At 45.5% G+C, this 24,757-nt stretch overlaps 1 protein-coding gene across 1 annotated transcript in view; it reads left to right on the top strand.

Moving 5' to 3' along the window:
- Positions 1-24,757, top strand: part of tnmd (tenomodulin) — a 211,323-nt gene that overhangs the window by 98,298 nt on the left and 88,268 nt on the right. Inside the window, exon 3 of the mRNA XM_034181964.1 lies at positions 7,268-7,408. Within this exon, the coding sequence (XP_034037855.1) occupies positions 7,268-7,408 (141 nt within the window). The remainder of the gene's footprint in view (positions 1-7,267; positions 7,409-24,757) is intronic.

The following is a 24,757-nucleotide window of genomic DNA, read 5'->3' as shown; positions in this document are numbered from 1 at the left end:
TGAGTAGTCTTCTAGAATATTCTTTAACTGCTAGAACTGTCCAGAATTTTCTAGAAGTTTCCAGAATTATCTAGAAATTTCAAGAAACTTTTAGAACTTTCTAGAATGTAAAAAAAAAATAAAATCAAAGTTAGTGCTGAATGTAGTCATTTTTCCATAGACTTTAGACATAACCAGTTGAAATATAACACTTAGAAGCCAGGAACAAAAATTGTGTTACATAGTGCTATCAGCTGTTTTTGGTGGTTTTGTTTGTTTGTTTGTTTATTGTGGTTGAAACGTTATTGCGACGTCTTTGGCTAACACCATGTTTCATCTTGTCAGAAACTGTCAAGAGGCACAGCAGTGCCATCTAGTGGATATTTTGCTTGACATCTGTCCCAAAGTAAAGGACATATGCAGGTATGAGGGGAATGGCAGTTACACATTTGAAATGAAGAGACAGATTTAAATAATTGGAGCATAAGTGAGCCTCAGAGTCTTCCTATAGCTAATAATTGTGTCATCGTGCTGTAAATAAACACCATTAAAAAAATGCAAAGCAGCAAATGTTCCTCAGATGTGACTGTCTTCTCTTCCTACACTTCATCACTGCTGTATTAAAGTAAAAATCCTCCGTGTTGTATCTTTAATGTCACTGTGGGATAATTATTAAGTTCTGTTTATATGAAAAGTCTTTATGACCAAAGTATTACTACAGTAGCCTTTCAGTCACCTATTACGGAGAAGATAACATAAATTGGAATCTTGCCTACGCGTTGGCCTTTTATGTGCCCGTTCAGTGTCATATGAAATGCTAATTAACTTTCGCAGTAGATGTTGGGTTTTGTGTGTGTGCTGTTGTTTTTAACAAAGCAAGTGGTTTGCATTGAAGAGATTTTACAACCAAGTGACAGTTTATGTGCAAAATAAGATTCTTTTTTTTTTTTTTTAGTTTTTTAAAAAAGTCCAAAACATACACAAGCTGCATCAGTGATGAAAATAATGAGAAACAAAACAGAAACAAAGAGCTATAATGATCATCATTAGAATGAGGCAAGAGAGAGAGAGATTTTGTTTGCTTAAAAATCACAGGATAAAATTTTAGAAGCGTCACTATAAGCATGAAAAGAGGCCACGTGGAGGTTATTCCTTTGTATTTCCTGCACACCAATTACACTGCATGGGATCAGCTTTGGGTTTTGGACTCTCCGAAGTCAAACTCTTGTAATATATTATTATGTATTTCAAATTTGTGCAGAGTTTCTTTCTGCTGGATTTCCATCAAAAGCCGTCCCCTGCTGAAACTATAATTCAGTGTTTTAGTATAAATCAATAAGCCGCCAGAATCCATTCTCCAGCTCCACCTTCACGTTAATATAAAAGAAATGCTCAAACAGAACTTTAATTTGCCGCACAGTCTCTCACACTATTTAATAGCCCTAATTTTAGCCATAATGGCTCAATTGACACTTAAGTTTCAAGCCCCATCTTAATTTGACCCATTTTAAGTTCACGTTCCCTTTTGAGTCAAGGCTATTGTGACCCGTGTTAATGGAGATTTATAGGCTTGTGCCATTTAATGTTGAGCTCCTCTAAAGAATTATCCCATTTGATTATTATTACTCTCCTCCAACAGAAAAAAAAGCCAAGGCATTATGTAATATATAGTGTAATTAAACACACCGGACAGAGCATATGTAAAGCAGACAAGGAACATGTTAAATACTGAGCACGTGCAGGCGTATAAAGTGGGGGATGATTTTGTTGACGCGTTGGAGGACATTCAGAATTATGAATCCTGATGGACTGGAATCCGAGCAGATTCATTAATCACGCGTCTCGTTGGCGAGCCTCTGATTTGCCACTGAGACAGATGAAGATGAACTTAGCAATATATTTCTCATCATAACACAACCCTCACATAAATATTAATAGCGTATTTTCAGCTGGTGGGCATGAATCATTTCTCTGACAGGGAATTTTAAAAGCTATCCATGCATGTCTGAGAACAGTACACAAGTAAAGCGCTCATGATAAACAACGGTGCCTTGAGGCAACGCTGAAGAGGAAGCTGTAACAGTACAGGAGATTCAAAAGGTCTTTTTTTTTTTTACTTACTTCAGGCAAACTTCCATATGTAGATTTTATTTTACTTTAACCTTACAGCTTGTCAATGCAAATATCTTAATGATGTTATCACAGTTAGTTTATACTTTTAGCCAACGCCATCACCCTGACAGTTTGACACTCGATTTTAACCAAGCATTGTAGCTGACCTTTGACTTCTTGAGGCAGCGATGCCAGAGGCATGCACTGTTGTGTTCCCCTTGCTTTCTGTATTTCTATACACCCACTCCAATCATGAACAAACTTTGTCCAATTTCCGGCACATTAGAATATACGGGAAAATGGCTAATTTTATGGAAATTTACAGAGTTTTGTTGTTAGTGAAATTGAAGGTTCAAAAGTTGGTCAGGTCTGGGATCATGCACTGGTGCCACCGCGCTATTGAGTCGCCTTGGGTCCTGGATGGACCAGACAGACAACGAGTCCATCCCCACATCCCAAAAGTACCCATCCATCTACCATAGTCAGGTAAAATGTGGGTGCCCTCTTGGCCTTTTCCAGTTTCCTTAAGACTGGGACTGTCGTTCTCCTGCATTGGTAGCAGCATTGCCAAACATGTCTTCTCAGGACATTACGATTGTATGAGCTTTACCCAGGCATCTCTCAGTCTCAAAGGCAGAGGACCCAGAGAACGTGCATTTACCGCCACATTTAAAATCCCCCAAAAAAGTGACAGAAGATCCTTGGTTCGATTCCCTGTCAGGCAGGAAATTGAACGAAACTTGAATTTTAGTTAAGTCATCAAGAAATGTAAGCAGTATTTAGTTTAGTAAACCTGCCTGCTCCCTAGGCATTAAATTGTCATTCTTTCATGATACAGCAACTAATATGTGACAAAAGCGTTTTGTGTGTTGGCAAAAATTCTTGTTTTAATTTTGTAACTGTGACCGCACATACATATATCCCTTAACCTAAAATGAACCCGCTGCAATGGTGGCAATGTTGTTGGTGACCTGACCCCTGAGCTGACCTCCATGATGCTGCCACTTCATGTGCCTGTCTCAGACAATTCTGGTGTCATCTTCTTTGCACCGATTGTTGTGATGTCACTGGCTGGTCCTGTGAAAACTCCTGAGACTCGCCTCTGGCACCTTTTACAAAAGCCTCGGCCACTGACTGCTTAAAGTTGGCGCCATCATCTGCTGCTTTTGTCTGATTGTTGACACTCGCAGAACTGGAGGACTGTGATGACACCAGGTGGTCATGTGAAGTTCCACTTATACCTCATCTGTTGAATGCGAAACCATGATGAATACAAGACACACAGAAATTGAGAAAGTTTTAAATCAACCATGAATCACATTTTTCAGTCTCTAAATTTGATTTTATTCACATGTAAAACCATGTTCTTTAAGATCATGTTCATCATCTGATAATGAGTCCACTAAGACTTGAACTATATCAAGACAAGAGACATGAGGTGGCTCAGGGGAGCCATGTTCAGTTTGAGCTCCTGAAAAGTAAAAATGTTGAAATAAAAGTATACAGTCCTCAAGGATTCTCATCATAACAAATGATTAATATACACAAAACCAACACTCACTTCTGTATTCAAATTGTGACCCATAAGCAGATGCTGGTGCGACCAGGCAATTGAGCTTTTGTCACATTGGGGTCAGTCAAGGTTCCCTGTGGTTCTTCAAGATGACAGAACAAATCCATTTAAAATGTTGTGTTACAGAAAGGTTCCAAGAGGAAAAAGTGAAAAATAGAATGGAATGGCTGGTTTGTCTGTAGTTCAGCAGATGTTTTCTTTTGTCCTTGTTTGCTGTTGCAGATTCCAGCCAAGTTTCCTGTATGCTTTGACTCCGCAAGGTATATACTCCTGCAACTGAAAGGGAGTTTGTCAAGCAAAACTTCTCATCAGTTCTAGTGCACTAACCAAAAAATAAATAAATATCAATAAATCTTGAACAAAGTACTTTGGGGACTTGTTCACGAATGGGTGTAAGATGGAGCCTGAGATCGACAGAGGGATTGGGGCTGCGTCTCAGGTCTTATGGAAGTGATACTGGATCATTGCGGTGAAAAAAAAAACGCTGATCCGCAAGGTGAGGCTCTCAATTTACCACTTGATTTGATCTATACTTTGTAATAATAATCTCTGCCAGTCCAGAAGTGGAGAGAAAAGTCCTACCATGTATTGCTTCTACCTATGCACCTACAACAGGTGAGTTCACTGATTAGCTCATCGACCTGCCCGAAGAGCTGAACTAATTACAATGAATTGGTTTAGTGGGTGGATGGAACCCAGGATTACCCCTTTCTGCACCTGTCTTTTCACTCTAACATTTATATTCTTGTTGTCACACAAGCGGCTTTTGCATACATTAAACAAAACTATTAATCTGCAACAGAAACACTTATTGTCCACTGCATGATATGAAATGTATAGCAACATACATACAACATACATAACAGCAAAAATTTAATACAAATCCCTTCAGTGTCCATTTCTGCCCTGCGATTGGATCAGCAAAAGAGTTTACTTTGAAATGCAATGTTCAAAGCTTTCCTAGACTTTCTGAAACTCAGTATGTGGCAGCCTTGGTTAAAGAAGAGGGTTCAAAGTATCACCACATGGTCCTTCACAGTGACAGAAGGATTTGTCCTCCAGGCATTGATAATAATAAGTCACGCTAGACGTAGTGACCTCCAGGACCCTGCAATTATCAACAAGTCTTCACAAGTAATTTGGTTGTGCCAGTTTGTGTCAATTTTATGTAATGTTGTCATCATTGTGCTTGTTAAAAGATGCCAACGTGGCTCAAAGGAGGAGGATTGTTGGCCCTCACCTGTATTTATAAGAAATACACCCACAACTCAAGTGTGTAAAATGCAAATTAAAAAACTACTTACATTGATTCTTCCTTTTATTTCAGTGCAGAGTGCTTGAATCCAAGATATTGTCTGTGGAGATTCTCAGTGATCCAGGTCATGGAATCCAAGTAGGTTAACTCAGGTCAAGTGAACTTGTTTTAGCTCTTGGAAGATGTTTCGCTTTTCATTTAGAAAAGCCTGATCAGTTCAAGTTGGAGCATTGAGAAATTCAAATATTTGTCCTCTGTGAGGAGAATCCACATTTCTTCCACCTATAATTCTATCCTTTCATAGATACCACAGAGACTCAAACATCGTGCTCACCTCTCCTCAGATGAAACTAAAAACAAAAGCAACTCACACCTGAACTCAAGTGACCTCTGGGGATCAACAAGTCTTCATGACTTTCATTATATTGCTGTGACATCAGTGACCCCACAGAGGATAATTATTTGAGTCTGTCACTGCTCCAACTAGAACTAATGAAGCTTTTCTGGATGAAGAGTGAAACAGCTTTGACGAATTAAACAAATCCAGTTGACCGGATTCAACCTCACTTGGAAAAAAGATATTTAATGTTTTTCTGGTCAACTTCATTTCATTTGTTAATATGCAATCATTTCTGCACAAAACAGGAAATAGCTTGGGTTCATACTGTCAGTGAGATAAAAGTTCAAATAAATGTAAGAATCACTGCAGGTTTTTTGGTTTGTTTTCTTTTCTTTTTTCTTTTTTAATTTACATTTTCCATACCTCCCTGACTTTTCTGATTTGGGGTTGTAGTAAGTACAGAACAGGTCCTGATGCCCGTCATACTGGTGTATATCCCCAAATACCATAGTATGAAGCAAATGGAGTGTCTGCAACTCTTCCTGGATGGAACATTGGCCAATCACATTTACTTCACCAGCCAAAGCTGATACACAAATGCAGATGAAGTGTCTTGTCCAAGGACACAGACAGACAGCATTAAGCATAGACCTGGAACGAAACCCCAGTCTATACACTGGGAGTCCAACTGCTATGAATCCCACAAAACACCTGCTCTGCACTTGTATCTATCACAACCCAAAATTTCAGAGCTGAACATGTAGTTTTTACAGTTACTTTTGGAAATTTTGCAGACCCCATCCTCACTTTCACAGATAGGGAAGGGAAGGGAAGGGAAGGGAATACCAAAGGATGGCAAGAAATATTCATGATGGAAAGACATTTTTGAGAGTCTTAAAAATACTGCCACAGTTAAACTTGACCCCAAAATGACAGAATATCTGGGATCAGCACAGACACCATCCTCCGGCATTCCAAAGTATAGACATGGCTTCAAACTGTGACCTTCTGGGATGTATGTCCATGAAAGTGAGAACAGGGCTTTATCCAGTGTGTGACAATGTCATTTTAACAGGTTTTTTCAGTCTATTGCTGTTACTTCAGGTCTTTTTATTTATTCTTTCATTTATTTATTTATTTATTTATTGGCACATTTAGAAAGAAAAAGACGTGCCACAACATATCTGTGTCATATCATCCTGGTGGCCTTCTGACTTTGCACAATCAACCTTTCTCAGGGGATTGTCTGTAGAGTCACAAAGACTAAAAAACAATCAGTGTAGTAATGTGATGAGTAGACACTCCATAAATCCAGCTAAAGCAGATAGAATATCTCAACCTCATAAGCTAAAATTTATGAGCATTATTTTCTGTACAGTAATACTTCCTGAAGGAATGTTGTTTTATGGTCTGGACTGTCTGGTGGCTTTTTGCCACTTTATTTACATTATTTATGTGGCTTTGTGCACAATGTGCGGGTTTCTTGCTGGGGTGAGCCTCTCACATGGTGGCAGTGTGCTTTATGGATCTTTTTTTTTTCCTGGCATATTGCCTCTAATTTATACATAACTCTGTGGCAACACCAAGCATCCAGACACTCCCAGAGACCAAGCAAATACATTCTGCTTTGTGAATCCCAAATGTGACTGCAGCATTAATGAAATACCCAAAGTGCTGACAGTTTATTGATGAAAGTGTGAAGAAAATAGAAAAAGTAATCTTTTCAGTTTGTGTTATTTCCTACAGATGCTAATTTCTATAAACTATTAATGTACTTGTACAATAATGTATTTGATTTCTCTGTGAAACTCTTTCCAATCTATATAATAGCCAGTGCACAGACTTACAAACACATATCACACACATATATTTTAAAAAGTGTAATTAATAAAATCAATTAAACAGCATATATCAGGACCACTGACCAAGTATTTGTAGAATGATCATTATCTGATTTAAAACACACCTGTGCTGCATTGATCTGCCAGTTATAATGTTGTTGTTGCAGGTTTATGACCATGGGTACAAAGCTGTGCTGGATGGGGTAGAGACAGACAGCATGATGAGGATTGATCCAGGTCAGCGCATCGAGATCTTCAGAATGGGAAACGGAAGCAAGGAGGTGCTGGAGGTGCATGACTTTAAAAATGTAAGTGAACGTGAAACAGAACTGTGGAAGCTATTCTTCTTGTCTGCAAAATTGATGCTGCAATTGTGCTTTGCCTCTGCAGAGGAAGGCGTATGATGTTCACATCCTGCCCTTTTCAGAGAGGCATTTGACAACATTTATCCTTCACTGAAATCATATTTTCTTCTTTGACAATATTTTCTCTTCTGTTGTCAGTCCTCAATAAAAAGTAGTGACAAATGTTACAAGAATTTGAGAAATTATGGAAGTTGTGACTTCTGAATCGTGTTGCAATCTGGGCGTAATTAATGAAGAAGGTCATTATTTTACACATATCAGACATTCCACAGGTTAATCATCTGTAACAGATTTGGAGAACAACTAATTTTTACGTACGCATTTACCCGATCAGCATACGTTGCAAACAAGCCTGTCTTGCTTTATTGGCAGACGATGTGTTCAATTTCCCCCTTAACGTTAATTTCAATTCCTCGTAGCTCCATAATAATCGTGCATTCTTCTTCGGTAAAGTAAGGTGACCGCGCCTTCATTGAAAAATGGTGACGTGTGCTGCAACCTGCCCCTTTTATGTGAACGCGCACAAACTCCAATTAGGTTAACACAGGTTCAACAAATCAATATCTTAATCAGCGTCGTAGTACCGATTAACACCACTTGAGATCACCAGGTTTTGTCAACCCCGGTTTAAGAAGTTAACCCTGGGTTACATCTGAGTAAGTTAACCCTGCTTCGTAGTACAGGCCCCAGCTGTAACAATCTGGCTTTAATCAGTTTAATCTTATATGGAATATTCAGAAAACAGGCATTAGTCTGCTTTTAAACTTTAGGGAATATTAGGGACTAACAGCAACTGGACTCGCTGTTCACCACAGTGGAAGCTGCGGCCCACCTCAATCTATCACAGGCCCGCCTGTGGCTCCCAGGAGGCCATGCACACTGTGCCACCCACGCATCACCTTCTTCCCCTCACAGCCACCGCCGCCACCCCACCATGAATGACAGGCATCGACGTTCCGCCTGACTGAAGCCTCTATCTCCTCAGCCTCGAGGACAACTAAGAGGACATATTACCATCAACTCATCCCTCCCCTTCCCACAGCCGCTTCCTACATAAGTGCACATACAGTACACACTCGCTCACCTGTGACGGCGTCTGCGTGACCTTTGCTTCATGTCCTCGGGTGGCACGGCAGAGCCCATTCGCACAAACAGCCTGCAGGTGTGGCTGCACCTGCCTGTTCTCATTGTTTCATTGCGAGTCGGCGTTTTAAAGCATCGAGGCGAGGGCTGTTAAGAACCATCTGAGACAGGAACCTTGAACAGGCAAGTAAGGCATTGTGAAGGTTTCCACGCCGATCACCTCATGCTACTGATTCATCATGTCATGTTGCAGATCAGCTGAGTGAAAGTGGAAGTAGTGGAGCGATTGCTTCAAACTTAGTGTTGTAATATAACAAAGTAAAAATATTTTTGTTAGAGTGCCTAAGGAGCAACTCCAGGATTTTTCAAGCTAGGCCCGATTTCGAGATGTTTTTGGGTTCAGGTTTCCATGAGAGAAATGTTGAGATGCAATGCTAACACCATCACGGACTAAACAGCTATTAAATGTAGGCTATGCATCAAGGTAAAAAAATCTGAAACTGCTTCTTTGCCAATGAACAGGTGAAAATGTCATTAGAAGTGTGTGGTATCATGGAGAGGATCCCTACAGAAGTACACTTGTGCATGTTTTCCTCAGTAAAAGTAAAGACACTTTATAAAATGACATGCAGGTTCGGTGAAGTGGCTCTAAACTGACCACAGGTGTGAATGTGTTCATGCAGCAGATAACTGAAACAATCATGCAAATGGTGATTACAAGCACCAAAGTTGGCATAAATTACTCCTTAGACATTACTCTTTTGAAAAAAACGACTGGCCACTTGAATTTTCAATAGGCGGCCAGGTAGGGGTCAATTGAAGGATTACACAGGGGTCAAAATTAAAAATGCTCCAATCATTTTGAAAACTACACCACATTATTTGTCTGATCATAAAGATTCCAACAAGGTATAGTTTGGATTATCTATGACTGAATGATCAGGAGTTATGGGGTAAAAACAGCAAAAATGGTGACAAAGGTCAGTTTCAGTTTGTACAGGAATCAAAGTTAAAGTTCCTTCCATTTTGGTAAAAAAGTGATGAAAATTATTGGTTGAGCTAATAGGATTAATAAATGGAATAGTTTTGATTGTGTTGAATGTTTGGTCTCCAAAGTCAAGGTCAAACAAGGTCACATCCATTGGATTCTATGACATGTGAAATATGTTACCCTGTAACATGATAACTAAGCATGATACATGATCCTAAAACCTGTTAAAATAAAATAAAATAGCCCGGGATAGTCTCCAGCTCCCCATGATCCTAAATTAGAATAGCGGGTATAGAAATTGAATGATTATACAGGTAGCTGCTTACCTTAGCCTTCTACATGTTTCATGACATCAATTTCCATGAAGGTTGAATGACAATGCATTTGTTCTTGTTGTAACCAAGCTGTCTAAAATGACACCTACCCAGAAAAGGAAAAAGTTGCAGTTTCTGAACTGTCGCTTGAGCCTGGCTCCAAAAGTGAGCGTGTTCTCGTAGAAGCCCATGTTAAGGAGTCTTAAGGGAGCTTTAAAGGGGAAATAAAAATTCTGACAGACTCATTACAAGCTTTGGTCTCTACTGATAGTTTCTCCCTCTGTGACAACTGCATGGGGTCATTTTTGCTATAACTCAGTTGTTTAACATATTTTAAGCAATAAAACTATGACTAATTACGGCTGCGGTTGCTTTGAGTGCCAGGTACTGTGTCCCACTGAGCCAAGTCAATGTTCCACTATCAGAGATAGCTATCTATGGATGCTAGCTGTTTCCTGTCCTATCTGAGCATTTATTACAAGTATCTATAATAATATGACTTATGCCATTATTTATCTTAGCAGATCATCTAAGAAGTCTGTGCTATATTCTTTTTGTTGAATGAAACTGTTGTGTTGTTTAATTTTGTATGTTAGAAGGGAGGGATAGCCCCCAGCCCCCCATCCCAACGGATAAATGTTAGCAAGGACAGCACTTTTAGCAGCTGTTGATAGCTTGATAGCCTAATGTCCAATTACTCCATAGTTACTGAGGAAAGAAACCACTTGTAATTTTTAATACTCACACTCAAGCCACTCGTCATGAAAACCGCCACTGATTCCACAAAAATATGCTCTAATAGCCATCTTACACTCTCAGGTGACACACTGCATTGTGGGAGAGTTGAGAGGTCATCTGACCCAAACACAGCCAACTCGTGTTAGCGGCTATTTAAATCAACTAATTTCTCTCTCTGTTCATCAGTAATTTGTGTCTCTGGTGCCAGCCGCTGTGGTAATTCCAGCTCAATAGTGTATTGTAAAGTTGCTGCAGTTAAAAAGCTCATAGTTGGATCTCGATGCTCTTAACTGAGGGTCCCGTGGGGTCCAAAGTGCCGGGTTTTTGTAGTACTTTATTAGAGCAAAACAGGACAAAGTGATAACTCTCAGAATCTATAACAAGAATCAAATGTAACAACAAAGCAATGATAAACACACCTCCAAAGAAAATACCTTCTGAATACTTCATTCCCTCAATGAGTTAGATGGTTTGTATCTGTTATAACGCGGTCTGAAGCATTTATTTTGAAAATTAGAAGTGACATTATTGGACCAAGAATGTTTCATTAATCAAGAACGAAAGTCGGAGGTTCAAAGATGATCAGATACCGCCGTAGTTCTGACTATAAGCGATGGCAACTAGCAATCCGACAGCGTTATTCCCATGACCCACCGGGCAGCGTCCGGTGTACCGGGAAGACATGGAGACGGACGGGCACCACCAGGAGCCTGCGGATTAATTTGACTTAACACGAGAAACCTCACCGGCCCGGACACGGAAAGGATTAACTTATTGATCATTCTTTGGCTCACACCGGTTCATGTCAGTGTTTATTCACACCGTTTAGTTGGTGGAGCGACTTATCTGGTTAATTCAGATAATGAATGAGACTCCGGCATGCTAACTAGTTACATGGTCCCGTGTGGTTTGCGGCAGCTTCTTAGAGGAATAAGTGGCATTCAGCCACAAGACTGAGCAATAATGGGTAATAAGCGAAGTGCACAATGCATCTGCGCTGCGTGGGTCAAACAGGGGCAAAAATCCCAATTACCAAACTCACACCGCTCCCATTGAATTTCGTATACAGTAGCATTAGCGGACTGTAAAAATTAAGGCTTACAGGGATTGTTTCAAAGGCTTTAAGCCTTAAGCGATGCATACAATAATGACAGGTGCGCATTGTGCTGTTTTCAAATGCTCGAGCGGAATTTCTAGGCTTGAAAGTTGGCTGAAATTGGCTGAAACGATTGCAAAGCTCTGCCGAGTCCACACAAAGACGGAAAGAAGAAGAAATGTGGTCGTAAACCTCCGTTCATTCTACACAATTTCCCCACAGACAAGAAAGATCCAGACGGATGTAAAAAACAGACTAAAATTGTAAGTTTCTTGCACACATTTATTTTGTCAATATCTGTTACGGGGTCTAGTTTATTTGACAGACTCTTATTATGATAGGCGCTGACCCCGGATGTTATGTCATTGTACGCTGGAACAATATACTCGACTGGCTATGCTACTTACCTGAGTGTGTGCCTTTCTTTATATAGCCAAGCTATTGCCAGAACATGGTGTCAGAAGTTAGTTAGTGACTTCATAGCTTTGTAACCTACGTATTCGTCATGTCACAAGAAGCGAATGTTTATGGTGGGCCAGCAGAACCCGCGCAACAACAGCAGCAGCACGTCGCCAAGCCAGGCATAGCCGCCAACTTTGATCCTGTATCCATACTGAATGCTCTGGAAAGGTACTTCAAACCCGCTAAGAACGTAATTTATGAGAGATACATGTTTGGGCGTTGCAAGCAGGAAGATGGGGAAAGTATAGACACTTTTATTACCAGGCTGAGAGAGAAAGCTGCAACATGCGAGTATGGGCAGTTAAAGGATGAAATGATTTGCGATAAAATTGTACTGGGCATTTCAGATGAAGGCACGTGGCGCAGACTGCTTAGGGAAAAGACTTTAACACTTGTCAGTGCCATTGAGATGTGCCACGCAGCAGAGCAGACAGATATTCGAATAAAAATGATAGTGTCCACTGACTCCACGCTGCACGCAGACGCTGTCCACGCGGTTGCCAAGCAATGGTTCAGGCCGAACAAATCGAAACTGAGTGATTCTCCACCTCCAGTCGCAGAGACGGAGATGTGCAAATACTGCGGCTACACACACACCGAAAGGGCAGGCAGCATTGTGCAGCATTTGGGAAGGTATGCAAATCATGCGGCACACAAAATCACTTTGCAAACTTTAAAAGAAATGACCAAGAAGCTGCACTGTGTAGAGGACTTATCTGATTCAGAGGCAAACAATGAGGGTGACATATACATGCATGAGTCAATTGGAGCAGTGCAGGCAAAAGGGAAAAAATGGTTTGTTACACTGCAAATAAATCAGAAGTCGCAGCAGTGCCAGCTTGATTCAGGGGCCACTTGTGATGTAATGAGCTACAAAGACAAAATGAAGCTGGCACCTAATACAGCACTGAAGCCCAGTAATACAAGACTAAAGCTGTATTCTGGATACATGTTAACATCCATGGGTATCTTTGAAACTGAGAGTGTGATCAAAGGCAAGACTCATCAATTGGCATTCAAAGTTGTCAAGACAAGTCAAAAGCCCTTTCTGTCAGGCTCCACTTGCGAGCGCCTCGGACTCATCAAGTTCATGATCCCTGCAGATGTGCACACAGTGGAGCACACCAACTCCAAGGCTCTTACCAAGGAACAATTGATCCAACAGTATGGGGATGTGTTCAACTCATCGGTAGAATCTGTGCCTGGGGTAGTTCGTTTTGAGTTGGACCCAACCGTCACCCCTGTTCAATGTGCGCCCCGCAATGTCCCCATAACAATGAAAGCAGATGAAAGCCTTGCTAGACCAATACCAAGCAGATGGACACATCGCAGATGTCAGTGAACCAACTGATTGGATCAGTAATATGGTCATCGTAAAAAAGCCAGGCAAATTGAGGATCTGCTTGGACCCGAAATTCTTGAATAAAGCCCTGAAACGCTCACACTACATCATGCCCACACTTGAGGATGTCTTATACAAGTTGCCAAAGGCCAGGCTTTTCAGCTTAGTGGATGCCAAGGATGCGTTCCTGCAGTGTTAGCTGGATGACGAGAGCAGCCTCATGACCACATTCTGGACCCCCTGGGGCAGGAAGCGCTGGCTGAAGCTACCTTTTGGAGTCTCGGTGGCCCCAGAGGTCTGCCAGCGCAAGCAACATGAGCTTCTAGCAGGGCTGAAAGGGGTTTGAACCCACTGCGGATGACATTTTAGTCATGGGTTGTGGAGACACAGACGAGGAAGCAGAGAGAGACCATGATGCGAACCTGCTGGCAGTGATGGAGCGCTGCAGGGATTGTGAAACTCCGACTAAGCCTGACAAAACTGCAGTTCAAGTTGACAGAAGTCCGCTTCCATGGTCATATTCTGTCAGCCACTGGGTTAAAGTTTGACCCTGAAAACGTGAAGGCCATTGTGGACATGCCCAACCCAGAGGACACGAAAGGTGTGCAACGTCTCATAGGTTTTGCCAACTACCTAGCGAAGTTCATGCCACACCTGTCGGCCATCTGCGAACCACTGCGGTGCTTGCTGGACAAAGACACCCCATGGCACTGGCTCCCCAAGCATGATGCGGCAGTGTCCGAGCTAAAGTCCCTAGCCTCATCCATTACTGGTGTTACACTACTATGACGTCACGCGGCCTGTCACGGTGCAGAGCGACTCCAGCCAGAGTGGACTTGAGTGCTGTCTCATGCAGGAAGGCCAGCCCATCGCTTTCGCATCCAGAGCACTCACCCCTACAGAGAGAAATTACGCCCAGATTGAAAAACAGTGTCTCAGCATTGTGTTTGCTTGTCAGAGGTTCCACCATTACCTGTATGGGCGTGACCTCATCACAGTTGAGACCGACCACAAGCCTCTGATATCCATATTCAGCAAGCCTCTTCTGAGTGCACCAAAGAGGCTCCAGAGCATGCTTTTGACATTGCAAAACTACAACCTGAGAATTATCTACAAACCTGGGGTGGAGATGTTCATCAGTGACACACTCAGCAGGGCAACGACCAAGTGCTCAGGCCTCGGCACGGTCTACACACGTCAGGACATCTGTTCACTGCAGCGAGAACAGGACGATGCACACCACATTAACCAGGCAGAGTACTTGAATGTGAGCGATCAGCGACTTGAACAGATTAGGCGACACACTGATAGGGATGAGTGCTTGCAGTCTCTCAAGTCCACTGTGCTTGCAGGTTGGCCAGAGGCAAAAGAAATCACACCACACTGCATTCGTGAATACTGGCCTTTTTGAGATGAGATCAGCGTGCAGAAAGGCATCCTTTTCCGGGGCCAAAAGGTCATTATACCAAAGTCCATGCGTCCAGAGATGCTTACCCGCATACACTCCAGCCATATTGGAGGTGATGCCTGCTACAGACAAGCTAAAGAGACACTTTACTGGCCCAATATGCAGGCAGAAATCAAGGACTATGTTAGTGCATGCTCAACCTGCAATGAATATGCTCACAAACAGCAGAAAGAATCCATGCTCTCACATGAGCTACCCACACGGCCATGGCAAATCGTCAGCATGGACTTGTTTACCCACAGACAAAAGGACTACCTGCTCATCGTCGACCATTATTCAGATTTTTGGAAGATTGAGCTCCTTCCAGACCTGTCGGCAGACACAGTCATCAAGCGCTGCAAGTCCCAATTTGCTCGTCTTGGCCAGCCAGACAAGGTCATCACAGACAATGGCTCGCAGTTTGGCTCCCTGTTCAAGCGATTTGCCCTTGAGTGGGAGTTTGACCATGTGACCTCCTCACCAAGACACCCAAAAGCAAATGGGAAGGCTGAGTCGGCGGTTAAAATAGCAAAAAACCTTCTCCGCAGAGCAGCACGAGATGGGGCAGACCCCTGGAAAGCCATCTTGCACTGGAGAAACACACCTACAGAGAACATGGACAGCAGTCCCGCACAACGCCTCATGTCCAGGAGGCTCAAAACCTCTATTCCTGTGACAAACAAACTTCTCAAACCAAGTGTGACATTGGGCGTCACAGAGAAGTTGCGCCATCGTCATCAGATTGCAAAGCACTTTTATGACCGCACCGCGAAAGACTTACCTGAACTGGAGATTGGTGAGTCGATTAGAATGAAGCCCATGCCAAGCGATGAGTCGGGTCGCTGCACCACGCTCCTACATGGTGGATGTCGAAGGTACCCTATACCGGCGCAATAGAGTGGACCTGAGAGTGGCAGAGTCCACCTCCTCAGCAGCCATAGACACCCATGAGCCCACACACACATCAGCACCTGAAGTGCAACGCTCGGGGCCCCAAACGCCAGGAGTTGTGTCCAGCCCTGCCATGCCGGATCCTGTTGCTTCCCCAGAACTCGGGCAGCAGCTTCCTTCCCACATCGGCATATACACTAGGGCCGGGAGACTGTCAAAACCGCCTCTGAGACTGAATCTGTGAGCTGCATGCTCGAGCACTGGAAAAAAAAAAAAATAATTCAAAGGGGAGGGGGATGACAGATGAATGTAGCAATATGCAATATGTTTGATGATATGTTTTCATCTTTTGTTTTTACAGATGACAGATTAATGTAGCAATATGCAATATGTTTGATAATATGTTTTATATATAATATGTTTTGATGTTTTGTTTGTTACAATTTGGTTCCTCATATGTTAAAGGTTTAAAGTTAATGACTCGGCAGATAGGTTTGTTTATTCACTTAAGACAAGTTAAACCTCCACTATGCTCAGGTGTTTCTTTATGCATTGAGATTTTCTTGTTTTGTAAAGGAGGATGTTACGGGGTCTAGTTTATTTGACAGACTCTTACTATGATAGGCGCTGACCCGGATGTTACGTCATTGTACGCTGGAACAATATACTCGACTGGCTATGCTACTTACCTGAGTGTGTGCCTTTCTTTATATAGCCAAGCTATTGCCAGAACAATATCCTGAAACTGTGCCGAATTATAATGTGGCTGATGACGCCTTTTTCGTGCATCGGCTTATGACTGTAATGTCACGCCATGAATGACATGGTGTGTAAAATTGTAATATTGACATGTTCTATAAACAAACTGCATGCATGCACATATCATTGTATGTCTGTCAACTTATCAAAACAAATGTGACACCAAAGAGGTTATACGCGAGACCCATCTTCATTGTAGTCATTACAAAGCTGGCGGAGTAACGATTTCTCATCCATGCTTAGCAAATATCTGCAATATCCACAATTTCAGTCTCTGGACTTGTCTAACCATCCGTCAGTTGCCTTTAAGGGGTCAGAAATTTGTTTGTCTCCAACTATCAACAAGGACTGGTTCATTTTCGACAGCAGCTCTCTCTTCCTCCTTTGTCGGCACCAGCGGTATTCTGTACCGATGCAGCACACGCAAGCACAGCCAGCTCTTCTTTCCGTTTCGTTCTACTGCCGTACGTGGTGTTGTAACAGACAATTCCATGGAGCTTACAAAAACGCTTTAAATCGTCAACTTTCCAGCGGTTGAAATAATCCATATCACAGCACTCCTCACTGCTTTCTGCCGTCATAGCTTGTGGATTGGTAGCCGAAAAAATTTTAGCCTACTCATAATGCACTGCGGTGGCCTCAAGATTTGCACTTCGCTTATGTGACAGTAGTGAAGAAGAAAGCAGACATGTAAATGGTAGCCGTATTGTTTAAGCCTGCAGCAAGCCGTTGTTTGGGTCCCATGACCATTGACCCGCATGCGTAGTGTGAGATGGCTTATCAACACCTGAACCAAGATTAACCTGTGAGCTTTAGCTTGTTTGATAACTCTGAGATGGGGGTGTGTTCTGTCTTTGTTTTTGCACAGTCATGCAGGTCTTGGTAGTGGTGTCCAGTGTATAATACTGTCTAACTATAAATAGAAGAACAAATGGATAGTTTTAACTTTTACCTACTATGTCATTTCCTCATACCATATCTCTACTTTTTCCTCAAGTTTGACTTCATGGGTTTTTTTTTAATTTATATGTGGCAGTGGATCTGATCAAAGGGTTTGATCAAAGCCCACATTTCACCAGGCTGATGAAGATAGATGGTAACTTTCAAGGGGTGAGGATGGACCAGTTGTCTGCCTGGATGGTTACCATCCAGGATCCTTACAACTCTTCCTAGTATTGTGGATGCTCCTGCACAAATGAATAAAGTTTGAATTGCAATCTGCACTTCAAAGTGATGCCACATTGTCTACGTGTGTACTCTTTAAATTTTCATGATTTAAAAACTAGCAGTAATCTCATTCATATTGTTTGTGTTGCTTTGCTGTCTTTAAGTCTTATGGGTTTTGTTTTGTTTTTTTGTATGTGTTCTTTGCACATCAGCGTGCTCTAGATGTGTTCCACTGGCTGAGGCATCAGGGATCCGCGCTGCCTGAACGTCAGCATACACACTACTTTCGCAAGAATCTTCACACGCTGACAATAAGATCATCTTGAATGTTGACAATTTCACAACAGGGAAATCACAAAATGTGATTTTGATAGATCCGCACACTCCTTCAAAGAAAGACCGTTCTCTCCAACAAAGGGAGCTTCTTGTTGTGAAGGTGTAGGAACACGGACCCACAACAGGGGGCGTTAAATGAACGGACAATGGCTAAGCCAAACAGTAACAATTTAATGTTGTGAAGTGCACAACGGAATACAGACAAACAGTTTTGGTACCACAGACAATTATATGTAGCTGTGACGTGTGGGCAGGCTTGAGGATAGGAGACATCCGTCCCGAACCGAGCCGGATCCCCATGGCCTTCACCGCCAACGGATCTGAAGAACACCGGAGCCGCCAAGTCCTGGATCCCCAGGTGGCCACCGTCTCCAGATGTCAGACCTGGTTACCTGCTGGCAGAGAACAGAAACAGTATTGATGAGTGTGAGTTCGCACACTCAGTAATCCCACAGTCTGTGTTCTTTTGGGAGCGGAGCACCTCCACCTCCAATCACACACTCGTGCAGCTCCTGTCTAACCAATTATTTGGTTGGAGTGTGAAGCACAAGCCGTCGCTGATCACACCCAACGCCAATCCCTGCAGATAAGGCACACCACAGGGAAAACGGCTGCAAAGAAGTTCAGACTCTAAGTCAGAGTTAAGTGTAGCAGAGAAATTACCTCTCTAGTGGCTGATTTCTCGACGGGGAGGTGGAGTTGTAGTCCGGCCTTTATGGTGGTGGTGATGAACTGTGGATGAGTGACAGCTGGTGCTGGTGATGAGTGACAGCTGTCACTCCTGGTTGCTCCGACGCCCTCTCGTGCTTGAAGCCTGCACTTCAAGCAGGGCGCCATCTGGTGGTGGTGGGCCAGCAGTACCTCCTCTTCAGCGGCCCACACAACAGGAACCCCCCTCAACGGGCGCCTCCTGGCGCCCGACCAGGCTTGTCCGGGTGACGGATTGTAGAAGTCGGCCAGGAGGCCCAGGTCCAGGATGAAGCTTCTCTTCACCCAGGAGCGCTCTTCGGGTCCATAACCCTCCCAGTCCACCAGATACTGAAACCCCCAGCCCTATCGACGGACGTCCAGGAGCCTGCGCACGGTCCAGGCAGGCTCTCCATCTATGATCCGGGCAGGAGGCGGCGCCGGTCCGGGGGTGCAGAGAGTTGATGTGGAGTAGGGTTTGATTCGTGAAACATGGAACACTGGATGAATCCGCAGTGAAGCTGGTAGCTTCAGCTTCACTGCGGCCGGACTGAGGACTTTAAGTATGGAAAATGGTCCAATGAACCTGTCCTTTAGTTTTTGGGATTCTACCTGTAGTGGAATGTCCTTCGTGGATAGCCAAACCACCTGCCCGGGCTGATACGTAGGGGCCGGGCACGCCAGCGGTCTGCATGGGCCTTAGCCCTCGTCCGGGCCTTGAGCAGGGCAGAGCGGGCGGTACGCCACACCCGACGGCACCTCCTCAGATGGGCCTGGACCGAGGGCACCCCGACCTCTCCCTCCACTAGCGGGAACAATGGGGGCTGGTACCCCAAATACACCTCAAATGGGGAGAGGCCGGTAGCCGATGATACCTGGCTATTATGAGCGTACTCGATCCAGGCCAGATGGTCACTTCAGGCCGTCGGGTGCGCGGAGGTCACGCAGCGGAGGGCCTGCTCCAGTTCCTGATTCGTCCGCTCTGCCTGCCCATTCATCTGGGGATGGTACCCGGACAAGAGACTTACGGTGGCCCCCAGTTCCCTGCAGAAGCTCCTCCAGACCTGGGAGGAGAACTGAGGACCACGATCCGAGACAATGTCCGATGGAATCCCATGCAGACGCACAACATGGTGGACCAGGAGGTCTGCAGTCTCCGGGGCCGTCGGGAGCTTCGGGAGGGCCATGAAGTGGGCCGCCTTGGAGAACCGGTCCACTATCGTGAGGATGGTGGTCTTGCCCTGGGACGGCGGGAGGCCCGTGATGAAGTCCAGGTCGATGTGAGACCAGGGGCGATGAGGCACGGGCAAAGCCTGGAGGAGGCCCTGGGTCTTTTGATGGTCCGCTTTGCCCCTGGCGCAGGTGGTGCAGGCCTGGACGTACTCCCGGACGTCGGCTTCCAGAGACACCCACCAGAAGCACTGCTGGACAACTGCCACGGTTCTTCGCACCCCTGGGTGGCAGGAGAGCTTGGAACCATGACCGAAGTCCAGGACGGCAGCTCTTGCTTCTGGTGGGACGTATAGTCTGTTCTTTGGGCCGGTCCCCGGGTCCGGGTTCCGTGTCAGGACCTCCCGGACTGTCTTCTCCACGTCCCAGGTGAGGGTGGCCACGACAGTGGACTCGGGGATGATGGTTTCGGTTGGGTCTGACAGCTCGGTCCTGACCTCCTCTTCGTGCACCCGGGACAGGGCGTCAGATCATTGGTTCTTCGTTCCGGGGCGGTATGTGATCCGAAAGTCAAAACGCCCAAAGAACAGTGACCAGCGGGCTTGCCTGGGGTTCAGACGCTTGGCGGTCCGAATGTACTCCAGGTTCCGATGGTCAGTGAAAACTGTAAACGGTACCGAAGTTCCCTCCAACAGGTGTCTCCACTCCTCCAGAGCCTCCTTCACTGCAAGAAGTTCCTGATTGCCGACGTCATAATTCCTTTCAGCCGGGGTCAACCTGTGGGAAAAATAGGCACATGAGTGGAGAACCTTGTCAGACTCCCTGCTCTGGGACACCACGGCTCCTATCCCTGAGTCAGAGGCGTCCACTTCGACTATAAACTGGCGACATGGATCGGGCCTGCACAGAACTGGTGCAGTCGAGAACCAGCGTTTCAACTCCCTAAACGTGGCTTCGCACTGATCCGACCAGGCGAAGGGGACTTTTGTGGAGGTCAGGGCTGTCAGGGGACTAACCACCTGACTATAGCCCTTGATGAACCTCCGGTAAAAATTAGCAAAACCGAGGAACTGTTGTAGTTTCCTACGGTTTGTTGGTTGGGGCCAATCTCTCACCGCCGCTACCTTGGCCGGATCAGGGGCGACGGAATTGGAGGAGATTATGAACCCCAGGAAGGACAAAGAAGTATGGTGGAACTCGCACTTCTCGCCCTTCACAAACAGCCGGTTCTCCACCAACCGCTGCAGGACCTGACGTACATGCGTAACATGAGTCTCAGGATCCGGGGAAAAGATGAGTACATCGTCCAGATATACGAAGACAAACCGATGCAGAAAGTCCTGCAAGACATCGTTTACCAAAGCTTGGAACGTCGCGGGGGCGTTAGTGAGGCCGAACGGCATGACCAGGTACTCAAAGTGACCTAACGGGGTGTTAAATGCCGTCTTCCATTCGTCTCCCTTCCGGATCCGAACCAGGTGGTACGCATTCCTAAGATCCAGTTTTGTGAATATTTGGGCTCCATGCAGGGGCGTGAACACTGAATTTAACAGGGGCAGAGGGTATCGGTTGCGAACCGTGATTTCGTTCAGCCCCCTGTAATCAATGCATGGACGGAGTCTGCCGTCTTTCTTGCCCACAAAAAAGAAACCAGCACCCATCGGGGAGGTGGAATTCCGGATCAGCCCGGCAGCTAATGAGTCCTGGATGTAGGTCTCCATTGATTCTCGCTCAGGACGTGAGAGGTTGTACAGCCTGATGGATGGGTACTCAACGCCCGGGATCAAATCAATGGCACAATCATACGGACGGTGCAGGGGAAGAGTGAGCGCTAGATCTTTGCTGAAAACATCAGCAAGATCGTGGTACTCACTTGGCACCGCCGTCAGATTGGGGGGGACTTTAACCTCCTCACTAGCTGTCACACCAGGCGGAACCGAGGATCCGAGACATTCCCGGTGGCAGGTTTCGCGCCACTGAGCCACAACCCCAGACGGCCAATCAATCCGGGGATTGTGTTTTATCATCCAAGGATAACCCAGTATCACACGGGAGGTAGAAGGTGTTACATAAAACACAATCTCCTCCCTGTGATTACCAGACACCACCAATGTCACTGGCTGTGTGATTAATGGAAGAAGGGTGCCATCTAGTGCCCGTACCTTCAAAGGTGAAGGTAGAGCCACTAGAGGGAGCCCGACTTCCCTTGCCCATCTGCTGTCCAGCAGATTCCCCTCCGACCCCGTGTCCACCAGTGCTGGGGCGTGAAGGGTTAGATCCCCACTCAGGATCGTGACTGGGATGCGTGCAGATTTTCAGGGTCTCCCCACGTGGGTATTATGACCCACCCTTAGCCCAGTCTCTAAGGACGAGTGCTGCTGTATTGACCGTTTGGGCATTTTTTCTGTGTGTGCTCGGTTGAGCTGCAGAGAAAACACTCCCCACGGACCAGCCTCCTTTGTCTCTGATCTGATCGCCTTTTGGCCCTGCTCGTTTCCATAGCAACGTCAGCAGGAGGAGCTGTCGTTACATGGAGTGCCCTGGCTGTGGAGCGTGGGGAAGTCGGCTCCCTTTCGGACCCAGGAGGAAGAGGGACGGCTTGTGCCTGACCACGCCCTTCGTCTCGCGCCCATCGGTGTTCTGTTAATCGGTTGTCTAACCGTATAACCAGGTCGATAAGCCCGTCTAAATCCCGCAGCTCATCCTTCACCACCAGGTGCTCCTTAAGGACCAGAGACAGTCCGTTTACAAAGGTGGCGCGGAGTGCAACAATATTCCAGCCAGCTTGCGCTGCCGCAATGCGGAAGTCGACTGCATACTTAGCTGCGCTCCGACACCCCTGTCTTATCGACAGCAGCAAGTTCGAAGCAGATTCGCCTCTATGGGGGTGATCAAAAACCTGCTTGAACTCCCTCACAAACCCAGTATACATCGTTAAGAGCCGTGAATTCTGCTCCCAGAGCGCCGTAGCCCAGGCACGTGCCTCTCCTCGAAGCAGATTTATTACGTAAGCCACCCGGCTGGCGTCTGACGCATACATGACGGGACGCTGTGAAAAGACGAGCGAGCACTGCATTAAGAAGTCCGCGCACGTCTCGACACAGCCTCCGTACGGCTCCGGAGGGCTTATGTAAGCTTCAGGGGACGTTGGGGGGGTTCGTTGAACGACCAGCGGAATGTCTGTTTCAGGCCTCCGGTCAGCAGGGGGAGGTGCTGCAGCAGCGCCCTGAGCCTGCGCTTCCACCTTGGCCGTGAGAGCCTCCATCCTCCGATTGAGAATCACATTCTGCTCGGTGACTAAGTCCAGCCGAGCAGTGAAAGCGGTTAAGATTTGCTGCAGCTCACCTAACACACCTCCTGCTGACACCTGTGCACCTCGCTCTTCCATTGGCTGTTCAAGCGATGGTTGACACCCCTTGGGATCCATGACGCTGGCCGAGAAATCCTGTTGTGAAGGTGTAGGAACACGGACCCACAACAGGGGGCATTAAATCAATCAATCAATCAACTTTTTTCTTGTATAGCGCCAAATCACAACAAACAGTTGCCCCAAGGCGCTCCACATTGCAAGGCAAGGCCATACAATGAACGAATCCATTGTCCGTTCATTAAATGAACGGACAATGGATAAACCAAACAGTAACAATTTAATGTTGTGAAGTGCACAACGGAATACAGACAAACAGTTTTGGTACCACATACAATTATATGTAGCGTGACGTGTGGGCAGGCTTGAGGATAGGAGACGTCCATCCCTAACCGAGCAGGATCCCACACGGCCTTCCCCGCCTACGGATCCGAAGAACACCGGAGTCGCCAAGTCCTGGATCCCCAGGTGGCTACCGTCTCCAGCTGTCAGACCTGGTACTGCTGGCAGAGAACAGAAACAGTATTGATGAGTGTGAGTTCACACACTCAGTAATCCCACAGTCTGTGTTCTTTTGGGAGGGAGCACCTCCACCTCCAATCACACACTCGTAGCTCCTGTCTAACCACTTATCTAGTTGGAGTGTGAAGCAAAGCCGTCGCTGAGCACACCACAGGAAAACGGCTGCAAAGAAGTTCAGTCTCTAAGTCAGAGTTAAGTGTAGCAGAGAAATTACCTCTCTAGTGGCTGATTTCTCGGCGGGGAGGTGGAGTTGTAGTCCGGCCTTTATGGTGGTGGTGATGAACTGTGGATGAGTGACAGCTGGTGCTGATGATGAGTGACAGCTGTCACTCCCGGTTGCTCCGACGCCCTCTCGTGCTTGAAGCCCGCACTTCAAGCAGGGCGCCATCTGGTGGTGGTGGGCCAGCAGTACCTCCTCTTCAGCGGCCCACACAACACTTCTGAAGAAACAAGACATTTAAAAACAGAACAGAAACATTTGAATATCTTTAGCTACCTTTAGAAGAAAGTATGCAATCACCTAAATATAAAATGTAAGTTAATTTTTAAAAGGCAGGTGTTCTGTTTAGTTTGTCACCGAGCTGTTTGCACCTAAAGAGTTCAACTGTGATTCTTCAGTTTGGTTTTATTTGTAGCTCGATTCACTGACGGGAAAAAAAACTTTAAAAAAAACAAAACCAAACAAACAGACGAGCGAGCACTGCATTAAGAAGTCCGCGCACGTCTCGACACAGCCTCCGTACGGCTCCGGAGGGCTTATGTAAGCTTCAGGGGACGTTGGGGGGGTTCGTTGAACGACCAGCGGAATGTCTGTTTCAGGCCTCCGGTCAGCAGGGGGAGGTGCTGCAGCAGCGCCCTGAGCCTGCGCTTCCACCTTGGCCGTGAGAGCCTCCATCCTCCGATTGAGAATCACATTCTGC

The sequence above is a fragment of the Thalassophryne amazonica genome, chromosome 11, assembly GCF_902500255.1.
Source record: "Thalassophryne amazonica chromosome 11, fThaAma1.1, whole genome shotgun sequence".
Taxonomy (NCBI): Eukaryota; Metazoa; Chordata; class Actinopteri; order Batrachoidiformes; family Batrachoididae; genus Thalassophryne; species Thalassophryne amazonica.
This window is presented reverse-complemented; position numbering and strand designations above follow the sequence as displayed.